This window comes from Meles meles, chromosome 7 (assembly GCF_922984935.1).
Source record: "Meles meles chromosome 7, mMelMel3.1 paternal haplotype, whole genome shotgun sequence".
Taxonomy (NCBI): domain Eukaryota; kingdom Metazoa; phylum Chordata; class Mammalia; order Carnivora; family Mustelidae; genus Meles; species Meles meles.
In genome coordinates, this window is record NC_060072.1 from 16,992,378 (window position 1) to 17,007,302 (window position 14,925).

The following is a 14,925-nucleotide window of genomic DNA, read 5'->3' on the forward strand; positions in this document are numbered from 1 at the left end:
ATTTGTTTTCTTTTAATACAATTCTGATTAATTTTGCTAATATTTTGGTGAGATTTTTTTGCATCTATATCCGTACGTAACATTAGCCCATAATTGTCCTCCTCATAATGTCATTAGCAGTTTTCATTACGTAGTACTAGTCTCATGAGTGAATTTGAAAATGTTCTCTTTTGTCTATGGCCATACCACCCTGAACGCGCCCGATCTCGTCTGAAAATGTTCTCTTTTTTTCTCCTATTCTTTGTTAAGGTTTATGTCACTTTGTCATTATTTCTTCCGTAAGTATTTGGTATAATTCCCTGATGAAGGCATCTGGTCCCACTATTTTCTGTGGGGGAATGTGTTTTTTGTTTTTGTTTTTGTTTTTTGTGGGGGAATGTTTTCCTTTACAACTTGAGTTTCTATAGAAGTCACAGAGCTAATCAAATTTTTCTATTTCTTTTAGTGTTTATTTTGGTAAGTTTTAAAAAAAATTTCACCATTACATCCCTATCAGGTTAAGTAGATTTTTAGTAAATGTTTGTTGAAACATGACACCATTTATTGAAAGTTTGCTGTAGGCACTGCCCTAAGCTCTTTACATACATGATCTATTTTAATCCTTTCAAGAAAACTGTAGGAAAGGTGCCATTGTCTTTGCTTTACGAAATTTAAAAAAAAAAAAAAAAAACTTTGTCATCAAGTGATAGAGCTGAGGATTGGATCTTGGTCCAAACTCAATATCTGTCCTCTTCACCACTACACATTATATAAATTTAATGTATGTGAAAGCTTTTGTAATCCTTTAAGGGCTACATACCTTTTTTTTTTAAATATTTTATTTATTTATTTGACAGCGAGAGAGCACAAGCAGGCAGAGCAGCAGGCAGAGGGAGAGGGAGAAGCAGGCTCCCCACTGAGCAGGGAACCCCATGCAGGGCTCCATCCCAGTTCCCTGGGATCATGACCTGAGCTGAAGGCAAACCCCTAATGACTAAGCCGCCGACACCTCCAAGGGCTACAGTCTTCTAACATGATAGAGGTCAGGGCCAGTTTTAAAGAACTAAAAAACTAAAGTTTGTCTTTGGTGCTATCTTAGTCTGCTTGGACTGCTATAATGAAATACTATAGACTGGGTGGCTTACACATTAAACACTTATTTCTCACAGTTCTAGAAGCTGGTAAGTCCAAGAGCAAGACCCCAGCCTACCCTGTTCTTGGTGAGAGTTCCTTTTCTGGTTTCCAGAGAGCTGCCTTTAGTCTCTGCGTCCGCATGCTGGAGAGAGCAGGGGCTGGTGCCTCTTATTCTTCTTATAAAGGCACCAGCCCTGTCAGACTCGGGTCCTCCCCTTATGAATTCCTGTAACCTTCATCACCAGCTTATGAGCCTGATCTCCAAATACAGTCACGTTGGGGGTTAGGGCTTCAACATAGGAATTATGAAGGTGACACCATTCAGTCCTTAGCAGGTGCTGTCACATGTGCTGCTCCGGCTAGATTATCAAATTCGGGATGAGGAGTTATATGGCTGTTAGTGTCTTAAGGCAGTACTTAATATGTGGCCGACGGCAAATTAGGGTAGATCGCTTGGCCACTGTCTGCTTTCTGTGTAGTAGGACATCTGCTCCCTGTTTTATGTAAGACCTGCTCTAGCCCCGCCTCTCTGCTTTTTACTTTTTTTCTTATTCACTTACTCCAGCTTGGAGTGGTCCGTTGATGTTTGCCGAGAAAATCTGCTGAGATGACCTGTATTGAGTGGGAGTAATAATCCAAAGATTGAGTTTTTAACCTCACTTTTCAAATGAGGCATTTGAGTGAGGCTCAGAGAGCTCCCTCAGCTAGCAAATACAGGCTAGGAATTTAGATTTGGAGCTTTTACCCCAAAGTTGATGCCTTTTCATAGTAATGGGAAATGCAAATACTTAACCAAAATGTATGACTGAACACTTAGAAGAGTGTTATAGGAATTCTACTGAAGTACCGAAAAGACCTATAGGGATATGAAATGTTCTTTTTACATGTTCAGACTTACCCCAAGGGGTAAGCTTTTGTCCCAGTCTAAACTACCTTTGTGTGCTTGTGCCTTACAACATCGCTTTATTCACCCTGGGCCATGAATTAAAGAACTTGGTAAAAGAGCTTGTGAAGCACAATTAATAGTACCCAGGAGATCAGTGTTCAGTAAATGATGTGATATTAACAGGCATCATTCATTGACTGTTCTTTGTCAGTACCTAGCGCGAGTTCTCACCTTCTGTGTGTGAGGACTCAGGTGGGCGCCGTACCAGGGTTCGAGATTAAGTTATTTGCCCAAGGTCACATAACTGATAACTGGCTGGATTAAACCCAAGTTGGCTTTTAACTACTTACTGTACTATCTTATAGGGGACATATCTTATCTTTGGTTCCCCTTCTATGCCCCAGAACTTCTCTGTTGTAAGAAATTGAAACCCAACTAACCAGTTAATTTAAATAACAATAACGATAATAATAAAGAATGCATTGTCTTTCCTAACTAGGCAGAATAGTTGTACCGCCTACCTCAGACATAACTAGATCAGGGACTTAATTTTATGATTATCTTCTCTCTGACTCTCAAGTTCCATTTTGTTTGTCACCCACATTCTCTCCTATGGCACGTAGCTCCTGACAGTTGTGGGGTCATATCTTTTCAGTTTGTTTTACAAAGGGGAAGAATGAGCTGTCTCTCCTCTGTCTTCAGTTTGGAAGATCCTAAGGAAGAACTCTTCGGTTGGGTTGTCTTTGGTCACATGCTTACCCCTGGGGGAACAGTCAGTGTGATCAGGGAGATGGGATAACATGATGAGCCCTGTTAGAGTTACACTTCTGTCTCGGGACAGATGGCCACTCAGATCAGCAATTTCACTAGAAGCACGAAGAATAGGAATTTAACTGCTTCTTAAGTGAAAGGGAGTAGATACTGCTTCCAGGAAAACGGAGATGGAAAAGGATGCCCAGGAGGCAAGAACAGCACCTTGAGTGTAGTGACCCTGCCCACATAGGACCTGGCTCCACCGTGGTCTTTTTATTTATGTGAGTCCGTGGTTCTCAAAGTGGGCTCCCTGACCCAGTATCATCAGCATCATCTGGGAACGTAGATACACGAATTCTCAGACTATCCCGCCTCTACTGAATCAAAAACCTGGGGCGGGTCCAACAAGCTGTTTTTATGAGCTTTATTATTTCTGGTGATTTTGATGTGGCTTCCAGTTTGAGAACCATGAATCTGAAGTAATGTAAATTCCCGTACTACTGGTAAATGGAGTTGGGTGGGATAGTTAGTCCACATAGTCTTCTGTCCCACTTAAGGAGGGCCCTGTCCAAAAAACCAGCCTAATGCCTTACATAGAGCAGACATTCAGTAATTCCTTGTTCAATGAATGAATGAAATGAAATAAACTCTACTTTGTTACAAGTATTGTGGGATATTGATAATCAGATTTAGAGTTTTTAATTGTAGGATTCAACTGGAGATATCCTAGTCCAAGCTCTTTGTCTTCTCTTGCCTCACTAAAAATAAGCAAATCGTTAAATGATTTGTCCACGAACACACAGCTTATCAATGGCAGAGCCCCGTCTTGTGAATAAATCCTGTTCTCTGTACATTATGCTATGTGCACATCTTGGATTGTCCGTTGACTTAACCTATTATAAGATTCTGTAAAATGAGATTATTGTTAGTTACCTATCCATCTAGAAGAAGTGTATATAAACTGAGCTAATACCTTTGGAACGTCCACTAATTTCTAGGTAAGTTTATCCTGATCATTAGAATTTTATTGAAAACTGATGTCTGCCAAACCCTGAGATCCTATTATGTTTTATGAAGATAGCATTGTTGCAATGCTGAAAATATTCCTTTGAAATAAAGGATAATATAGCTCTCAAATAGTCCTTTATTACTATATTGCTATGTGTGTTTTGGAATTCAGATGGAATGATGCAGTGCCTAAGCTGTATTTCTAACCATGGAACTCTGAGTCAGGGCTAGTTTTCTGATACCGAAAGTAGAGCAGTAAGGGAGAAAAAAGATACTTTGTTGAAGTTTTATGGACAAAAATGCCAGTGTTTTAAAAGTGCAAAGAGAAGGTAGGAGGACAGTATCAATGTTAGACTAATTTTTATCAGTTCCTCAATATACAAAGCTAGGAAGGCATCAGCATATTTGCGTCTCCTTATAAAGCATGGTGATCATTTTAGAGGTTGTATTAAAGAGAAATATCTCTTTTAACATGTGATCCCAGGAAAGTAGTAGCACTCCCTCTGATGTAATGATTCTGGTGTTTTGTGTTTTTTTTTTTATGATTCTGGTTTTTATTTAAAAAATAATTCATGCACTTTGACTTCTGGAAACCTGTAATAAATGCACATTTACCTGTCCTGCCCATTAAGTACAACAACAAAACAAAACCAAACCCTGGAAACTTTATATAAAACAAACATAAGAAGATCTGTGAAAGGTGAAGAGAAGAAAGCAGTCTGATGGTGTGCCTGGGTGGCTCAGTGGGCTAAAGCCTCTGCCTTCAGCTCAGGTCATGATCTCAGGGTTCTCGGATCGAGCCCCGCATAGGGCTCTCTGCTCAACAGGGAGCCTGCTTCCTCCTCTCTCTGCCTGCCTCTCTGCTTGTGATCTCTCTCTGTCAAAAAAATAAAATCTTTTAAAAAAAGAAAGAAGGAAAGCAGTCTGGTGAGGCCCTTTTCACTTCATGTATCCCAGATCTGGAGCTAAAGAAGCCAGCAACCTGGGAATACCAACAGGTGGAAACAACAACAAGAAAAGCCTGCTCTCTCCAGCTAAAGGACCAGTAAAGGGGCAATCTAGCGAGACAGAAACCTTGTGGACAAGAATTGTTCTACTCTAGCCAACCATGACAGAAAAGACTGTGGTCTCGCCCACATACCCAGAGCAGCAAAGGCTCAGTTTGGGGCTGTAATGAAAAATGTGGATGTATGTGGAGGACATTATGCTAAGTAAAATATGCCAGATGGAGAAAGACAAATATTTGCATAGTATCACTTACATGCGGAATCTAAAAAAAAAAAAACAAAAAAAAAAACAACTCCTAGAAATAGCAAAATGGTACTTGGTGGGGAATGAGGGAAATGGGGAGAGATTGGTTAAAAGGTATAAACTTTCAGCTGTAAGATGAATAAGTTCTGAGGATTTTTTAGGAATTTTTTATTTTTTTATTAACATATAATATATTATGAGTCCCAGGGGTACAGGTCTGTGAATCGCCAGGTTTACACACTTCACAGCACTCACATAGCACATACCGTCCCCAATGTCCATAATCCAACCACCCTCTCCCTACCCACCTCCTCCTGGCAACCCTCAGTTTGTTTTGTGAGATTAAGAGTCTCTTATGGTTTGTCTCCCTCCCGATCCCATCTTGTTTCATTTATTCCTTTCCTATACCCCAAACCCCTGACGTTGCCTCTCAACTTCCTCATATCAGGGAGATCATATGATAATTGTCTTTCTCTGATTGACTTATTTCGCTAAGCATGATACCCTCTAGTTCCATCCACGTGGTCGCAAATGGCAAGATTTCATTTCTTTTGATGGCTGCATAGTGTTCCATTGTACACATCTTCTTTATCCATTCATCTGTTGATGGACATCCAGGTTCTTTCCATAGTTTGGAAAGATTTTGAGGATTTAATATATAGCGTGGTGACTATAGTTGATAATACTATAGTTGATAATACTATACTGTATAATTGATAATTGCTAAATAAGACAGTAGGTCTTAAGCATTTTCACCAAACAAAGAAAAAGGTAACAATGTGAGTTAATGGGTATGTGAATTAACTCAGTGGTAGGCCTCCTTTCACAATGTGTGCATATCAGATCATCATGTTATACACTTTACATATATTACACTTTTTTCAGTTACACTTCAATAAATCTGGGGAGGAAGAAGCTAGTGAGGTGCCCCAGCACTGTGTCCAGGATGATATCAGAGGAGGGCATGTAGAGTGCCAGAATTTTAATTTTTGTTGGCTAATAATGAGAGCCCCCAATAGAATTGAAAGGAGGAAATAGAAAAATCCACAATTACAGTTAGCGTCTTCAACACCGTTCTCTCAACAGTTGATAGAACTGATAGAAAATCAGCAAGGATATAGGAGGACTAACACCATCAGCCAAACAAGATCTAACTGACATTTACAGAACACTCCCTCCTCAAACAGCAGCACACCCATGCTGTTTGAAGTGCCACAGATCGTATACCAAGGGAGACCATATCCTGGGCCATAAACCAAATCTGAAGTCTAAAATACTGAAATGATTCAGATTATGTTCCCCAATTACAATGTAATCAAACTAGAAATCAGTAACAGAAAGAAAACAGAAAAACTTCCACATACCTGGAAACTAAACAACATACCTTTAGACAATCCATGTTCAAAGGGGAAGTCTCAAAAAAGTCAAAAACAAAACGTCCAACAGAATGAAAATGTAACGTCCAAATTTGTGAGTCACAGGTAAAGCGATACAGAGATGGACATGTATAGAATTAAATGCGTACATTAGAATGAGGAAAAAAAATATTAAATCAACAATCAAAGCTCTCATCTCAAATGCAGAAAATGATGAACAAAATAAACCCAAAGCAAGGAGAGGAAAGGGTAATAAAGATAAAAGCAAAAATTGCAGTGAAATTGAAAGCAGGACAACAATAGAGAAAACTGATGCAACAAATAATTGGTTCTTTGAAAAGATCAGTAAAATGGAATGTGTAGCAATACTGCCAAAAAAAAAGACAAATTACCAATATCAGGATGAAATGGGGGATATCACTACAGATCCTGTAGATACTGGAAGAATAATAAGAGAAAACTATACAGACAACTATGCACGCATATATTTTACAACTTACGCAAAGTGGACTGCTTCCTTGAATAGCAGAACTACCACAAGGAACCCAAAATGAAATAGATCATTTGAATAGCTCTGTAGCCACTAAGGAAATTGAGTGCATAATTTTAAAAACTCCTAAAAAAGAAATCTTCAGACCCTGATAGTTCACCTGAAAAGTCTGTCAATATTTTAAGCAGAATTAATATTAATTCTACATAAGCTCATTTGGAAAATGAAAGAGGAGGGAACAATTTCCAGTTCATTTTAAGAGCAAGTTATTACCCAGATACCAAACCCAGAGACAATGTAATTTTCTTTAAGTCTACAGATTAATCTCCTGTATACAGACCTCCCCCCAAAAAATCCTTAACAAAACACTGTCTAATAGTATTCAGCAATATGTAAAATAAATTATGCACCATGAAGAAGTGAGGGAAGCAAGTCTGCCTCAATATTTGAAAATTAAATCAGTGTAATTTACCATATTAACAGGCAATCACATGATAATGCCAACTGATGCAGAAAAAGCATTTGACAAAATTCAACACTCATTCATGTTTTAAAAAAACTCTCAGGGGGCACCTGGGTGGCTCAGAGGGTTAAGCCTCTGCCTTCAGCTCAGGTCATGGTCTCAGGGTCCTGAAATCAAGCCCTGCATCAGGCTCTCTGCTCAGCAGGGAGCCTGCTTCTCCCTCTCTTTTCTCTCTCTGCCTGCCTCTCTCCCTACTTGTGATCTCTCTCTATGTCAAATAAATAAATAAAATCTTTAAAAAAAAATTAAAAAAAAAAAACCTCCCAGATAATTAGGACTAGAGTGGAATTTCCTCAGTATTGTGCTTAATGGTGAAATATGAATGTCTTTTTCCCTAAGACCAGGTACAAGGCAAGGATGTTTGCACTCATTATCTTTATTGAACACAGTGCGATTAGGCGAGGGGGGAAAAAGGCATACAGATTGGAAAGGAAAAACTAAAACTGTTGCCGTTTGCAGATTATGTGATTGCCTACTTTGAAAACCCCAAGAAATCTACAAAGAAAGCTCCTAAAACTGGCACATGAATTCAGCGAGGTCACAGGGTACATAATACATACAAAAAATAAATTCTAGGGGCGCCTGGGTGGCTCAGTGGGTTAAGCCTCTGCCTTCAGCTCAGGTCATGATCTCAGGGTCCTGGGATCGAGCCCCGCATGGGGCTCTCTGCTCGGCAGGGAGCCTGCTTCCTCCTGTCTCTCTACCTGCCTCTGCCTACTTGTGATCTCTCTCTTTGTCAAATAAATAAATAAAATCTTAAAAAAAATAAAATTCTATTTCTGTGCACTACAATGAATAGGCGGACATTGAAATTAAAGGTACAGTAACATTTTTCAAAAAATAAGTACTTATATGTAAATCTAATAAAATATGTACAGTACTTGTATGCTGAAGGCCATAAAACCCTGATGAAATTAACCAAAGACGATCTAAATAAATGGAGTGTCATGCCATATTCATGGCTTGGAAGACTCAACATAATAAAGATGTCAGTTTTCCCCAAATTGATAAATGGGTTTAACAGAACTTTTAAAACTCCATACATTTTGCAGATGATATTCTAAAATTTATATGCAAAGGACAAGAAGATAGAATAGTTTTAACAGGTTTGAAAAATAAAAATAAAGAGGGAAGGATCAATTTACCTGGTGTCAAGCTGATTAACGTGGCTCCAGTAGTCAAGACTGTGGTAGTGGTGGAGGGATAGACATGTAGATCAGTGCGACTGAACAGATAGCCCAGAGATGGACCCACACAAATATATTCAGCTAATTTTGGAGACAGGTGCAGTGGAGAAAAAAAATAGCCCTTTCAGCAAATGGTGCTGAAGCAATTAGACATCCATAGGCAGAGAAATAAACCTCAACCTAAGTCTTTGTAGAAAAATAAACTCAAAAAAAAAGAAAAGAAAAAAAAAACTCAACATGGATCATACCTTTAAAATATGAAATGTGAAACTATAAACCTTTTAGAAAAATACAGGAGAAAATTCTCAGGATCCAGGGCTAAGCAAAGATTTCTTAGACTTGATATCGAAAGCAGGATCCATAAAAGGAATAATGGATAAATTGGACTTCATCAAATAAAATTTTTGTTCTCTGAATGACCTTGTTAAGAGGATAAAATGGCAACCTGCAGAGTGGAAGAAAATATTTGCAAAGCACAACCTAGACAAAAGACTAGACTGTATAAAGGACTCCTCAAAACTCAACAGTTAAAAAAATTTAGAAAATTGACAAAAGACAAAGAGACATTTCACCAAAGAGTGTGTCCAGATGGAAAATAGACATGAGATGTTCAGGATCTTTGGCTATTAGAGAAATGCAAATGAAAATCACTACAAGGTATCACTTCACACCTATCAGAATGGCCATAATAAAAACAGTAAACTATGAAATGCTGTTAAGCATGTAGAGAAATGGTCATACATTGCTGATGGGAATTTAAAACAGAACAGCTACTCTGGAAAGCACCTTGACAGTGTCTTTTTTTTTTTTTTTTTAGATTTTATTTTCATTTTAGAGAGAGAGAGCACCCGTAAAAGAGGGAAACTCCATGTTGAGCATGGAGCCTGACTTCCGGGTGGTGGGAGTCCAACCCAGGACCCTAGGATCATGACCAGAGGTGAAACCAAGAGTCTGATGCTTAACGGATTGAGCCACCCAGGCACGCCTTGACAGTTTCTTAAAAACAAACACACACACGGGGCACCTGGGTGGCTCAGTGGGTTAAAGCCTCTGCCTTTCACTCAGGTCATGATCCCAGAGTCCTGGGATCGAGCCCCGCATCGGGCTCTCTGCTTGGCAGGGAGCCTGCTTCCTCCTCTCTCTCTCTGCCTGCCTCTCTCCCTACTTGTGATCTCTATCTGTCAAATAAATAAATAAAATCTTTAAAAACAAACAAACACACACACACAAACTAAAACTAAATGTTAACTATCATATGACCTAACAATTGCATTCCTGGGCACTTATGCCAGAGAATGAAGACTTAAGTTCACACGAATCTGGTACATGAATGTTTATAGCGGCTTCATTCATAATAGCCAAGCAGGTAATACAATAAAGTGGACTGCTTCCTAATACAACCCAGGTAACCTTCAACAGCTGAATGGTTAAGTAAACTTCGGTAAATCACACAAGTCACACAGTAAAAGTAGGAAGAGTCAGAATTCCAACCTAGATAATCTGACCCCAAAGTCCTTCTCTAGACTCAAGTATTGTATTAACCTCTCACCGCTCTATAGGCCAGATGCTGTCTCTTGACACTCCAGGGTTGCTGTGGGACATTAAAAAAATTTTTTGAGGGAAGCACAGTGATATTTCTTGGACATTCTACAGACTCAGAGTGGTTCAACACTTCCACATTGCATCACACATTTTTCTTGATGGCTAGATTTTCAGGAGTGCTGTGAAAAAAAGCAAATGTCACACAAAAACCAATATAGAACAAGAAATGACAGTGACAGTGTCCAGTTACAAGGTTTGAGAAGTTGTGCAATGACCAACAGGTATTAATAAGTATTAATAACCATTAATAAGTCATTATGGTGATAGGACATAAAATATTTTTTCAATGTATTTTTACTTCTACAAATGGCTATTAAATTGTTAGGAAATAAATATGTGTTAAGTTGTTTGGACCAACTACTTAATAAACAGGACTTTTAGGTGTTTCTTTTGGCCTGCGGGGTGTCATGAAAACTGGGAAAGTTTGGGAACTTCTAGAAGCATACCTCTGCAGGTGTAGGGAAAAGAATATAGAATTTATTTGGCATGAGATAGGAAATCAGTAATGGAGTGTTCTTATAGCAATCTAAGGTGACAGTGACTTCACAGTAATTCTCACGGGAGTGTTTGATTTGAATCGTACTTGGAAAGGATGGGAGTAACCAAAAGGTGTTCATCCCAGCAGATCCAAAGTGTGGTGACATATAGGAGCTAGACTGGTAGAGATATCTGGATATCTCGTGTTTCTAAAATTAAGTCATATAGCCAGATGTCTAGGTAAAATGTATTCCTGAATTGTTAAAAATGACCCCTATCCCATAGTTCTATTGTGAAGCTTAAATGAGTAAAGCTAAAGAAAACAGTGCCTGGCACATACTAAGCAATCAGTGGATGTTGAATATTGTTAATAATTATTACCTTTTTCATCATCATCATCATCATTATCACCACCACCACTTTTAACCTCTGAAGGAGGCATATCCCACACGCACATCTTCCCATTCTTAACCCACTGTGAAACATGGGAAGATTATTTCTTAGTTTTTTGGCAGGTTAAGAAGTCTGGGATCAGCTGGGCCCCCAATGCTTTTTATTAGGCTCATCCTTAATTGACTTGAACCCTAGAAGGATTCCCTCGTATATTCTTTGAACCAGGATTTTACCAAACACCGATCTGATAAACATTTCCTAACCTCTTTAGGTCCTAGTTCTATACCTATTTGAAATAACCTCTAGGGCAGCTCTGGGGACAGATTGCATTTTTCTTTCATTTATCTGATGGATTTAAGTTTTACTTCTCTTACCTGTCTTGGTATTAATGACAGGGCTGCGTTCTTGATATTTTTTTGGCATAAATCAAGATGTTAGTCCATAAAGTCTTTTACTGGGACAATCCCCTCTTAATGGCATAATAAAGTAGTAAGTTGTGTTATTAAGTGATTTGTTTTAAGGGATTTCTTTCACTTTATAAAGTACTTTAACATGTTATTTTCATTGTCGTGGCATTTTCCCAAGGGCTAAACGGGGCTGTCAGACAGTATCTTCATTTCATGGATGAAGAAATGGAGATCCGAAAGGCGCGACTCATCCAGGATTACGCAGCTAGGTTGTGACCGATCCATCCCTAGAATTATAAATTTTCAAATTTCCAATTTAGTGCTTTTTTATGGATCCTGTACACTGCAGCCTCTTGCCTCACACCCTAAAATGAGGACCAGAACATGGGATGACTCAGAACTCCCAAGGTTCATTCTTGGTCCTATCTTCTTTTTTGTTTTTTGTTTTTTTAAGATTTTATTTATTTTTTTGACAGAGAGAGAAAGATCACAAGTAGGCAGAGAGGCAGGCAGAGAGAGAGGAGAAGCAGGATCCCCGCTGAACAGAAAGCCCGATGCGGGGCTTGATCCCAGAACCCTAAAATTATGACCTGAGCTAAAGGCAGAAGCTTAACCCACAGAGCCACCCAGGTGCCTCTCAGTCCCATCTTCTAGCCTTGGGAAAATGATTTAACTTCTCTGAATCTTTGTTTCTTCATCTGTGAAATAAAATAATATAATACAATATTACTAGACTTTTCCTGTGGGGTTGTTATAATGAGTGTTGGAACCAAGATTCAAATCCAGATGGTCTCGTTCTTGAGTTTGTGCGCTTAACTACTAGTTAATCTGACTCCTGTCCTCATTAAGGGATAAAGTAAAATTTAAGGGTATCAGTCGTGTAGCAAGCTAGACGTATTTGGGATGTAGAGACCATATCAGCTATCCCTTCCAATTTAACTTAATCTTCTAAAGCAACTCAAGGCTTCAGAGCTGTGGAGAATAGAGTTAAGCTAAATATTCACTGATTAAATGACCTCTGTTGTCATTCAAAATGTAGATACAACATTGGGGGAAAAAAGACTAAGATTTTTTGAAATGTCTTTTTTCTAAAGTATTTTTGCAAGAGTATCAGAAAATTCTGTATTGTTTTCTTTTTTCCTTACAGCACTGGGAGGTATTCAAAAAGGTAACAGAAGTTTTCATTTTAGTTCCTGCACTTCTTGGTCTCAAAGGGAACTTGGAAATGACATTGGCATCCAGATTATCCACTGCAGTAAGTTTTTTTCCCACCTCTAAGTATGTGTATTACCTATACTGTTTCTGAGAAGGAGAACTTGTATCACAAAAGTTTTTTTCCCTCTATCTGATAAATTTCTGGACCTCAGGGATATGCTAAGTAGTAATGGCTGATAATACCCCAAAAGTTCTCTAGGTTGGCTAATTTGTAAATTATAGGCCCTCCTTTATCCCGAGAAGTAGTATACTTGGCTTATTTTACTCCAGGGCATTCTAGCAGTTATCAGTGATTAAGACATGGGACAGTTTAGATACTGAGATTCTTTATGTTTCAATGTTTGGTTGACTGGAATTTAAACCTTTTGTGGTTATAAAAGTAATACATGCTTATTGCAGAAACTGAAGAAAAGAGAAAAATTGCAAAGAAGAAAATGTAAAACCACTCCAAATTCTTCACCTAGACATAATCATATATTAATATTTTGTTATAGATCCTTCTGTCTATATCTGTATAGATACCCATCTGTACTTGGCTATCTATACTTACAGATAGGCATAATGTAGAGTAGATAGCATATACTCTCTTAAAATCTGTGATAATCAATTTGAAGATATACCATGATCATCTTTCTATATCAATATAGACCTGTGCCATTATTTTTATTGGCTACATACTTTTCCCTTACATAGCTCTTCTATAATTCAGTCCATAATCTCTTATTGGATATATAGGCTCTTTCTAATGTTTTGCTATATAAACAATGTTATAATGAATACTTTTATACATAGAGTTCTATATTCTTTTATTTCTTTTGGGCATATTCTAGGATTGTAACTGTTCAGAAAAAAATGCATTTTTAAAGCTTTTGCTACATATGCTAAATTGTCATCTAGGAAGGTTAAACTTTTAAAAAAAAATATTGTCAATTACAGGGCTCTGAGTTATTTTTAGAAGCCCAAAGGACATTGTTCTCTCACTGTAGCAGTTGTTGGGGGTTCCCCATTGTGAAACCAAATTATGTTGATTAAAATCATGCTGCTACAATGTTCACAATAGCCAGACTGTGGAAAGAACCTAGATGTCCATCAACAGATGATGGGTAAAGAAGATGTGGTATATATATACAATGGAATACTATGCAGCCATCAAAAGAAATGAAATCTTGCCTTTTGCAATGACGTGGATGGAACTAGAGGGTATTATGCAGAGCAAAATAATTCAATCAGAGAAAGACAAGTATCCTATGATCTCCCTGATAATGAGGAATTTGAGAGGCAGAGTGGGAGGTTTGAGGGGTAGGGAAGGAAAAAATGAAACAAGATGGGATCAGGAGGGAGACAAACCATAAGAGACTCTTAACCTCACAATACAAACTGAGGGTTGCGGGGGGGAGGGGGATAGGTGGTTGGGTTATGGGTATTGGGGAGGGTATGTGCTATGGTGAGTGCTGTGAAATATGTAAGCCTGATGATTCACAGACCTGTACCCTGGGGAAAATAATACATTATATGTTAATAAAAAAATAAAAAAAATCATCCTGCTAGTGGGGTTCACTTCAGGGAACCATCTTCCCAATTTAATGTTAGTCAGAAATTAAGCTGTCAGAGGTTATTACTAATTACAGTACCTTTAGTATATGAAGTTAAGTTTTTTTGTTTGCTTAAAGGTGCTACAGCAAATGAATCCATCTATGAACTGGGGGGGAATTTGCATATCAAAAGGTAACCAAGAAACTGAACAGCTGTGTTGGTGATAGACACAGATGGAAATTCATTACTTTTTGGCATCATGGAATCCAGTTACATAGCTCCATTGTTAAACTTTTAGATCCAAGGTTTAAAAACCAGGTTTTCTCAAGCAAGCCTATGAATCCATGAAGTCCATATAAGAATATTTTTAAAAAATATGTTAGGACAACAATCTTAGACTTATCTGAAAATATTTAGAAAGCATCATCAAGCATGTACAAAACTTCAGTTTATGGAATTACTTCAATGAAATTGCATTGTCACCATCAACCAGATCTCCAAACCTAAGAATTAAAGAGGAGATTTCAAATTTTCATTAATTATTATGTGAGAGGAAAGAAAGTCCAGCAATTTGGTAACACCATCATTCTTAGAAGTATCTAAATTGGCAAAACTAGCCCAAACCAATCTTGATTCTCTAATGACTTTGTTTTAAAGTGGGCATCTGTATAGTATTACATATAGAAAGTATTGTGACCATAGGATCAACCT

General features: G+C 38.1%; 1 protein-coding gene across 8 annotated transcripts in view; it reads left to right on the forward strand.

Annotated features, from left to right (window-relative positions):
• Positions 1-14,925, forward strand: part of SLC41A2 (solute carrier family 41 member 2) — a 117,922-nt gene that overhangs the window by 32,450 nt on the left and 70,547 nt on the right. For 7 of the 8 annotated variants that reach the window (XM_046011984.1, XM_046011983.1, XM_046011990.1 and 4 more), the window contains exon 3: positions 12,614-12,721. The exons of the other annotated variant lie outside the window; for it this stretch is intronic. In XM_046011984.1, the coding sequence (XP_045867940.1) occupies positions 12,614-12,721 (108 nt within the window). The remainder of the gene's footprint in view (positions 1-12,613; positions 12,722-14,925) is intronic. 8 annotated transcript variants of the gene reach the window in all.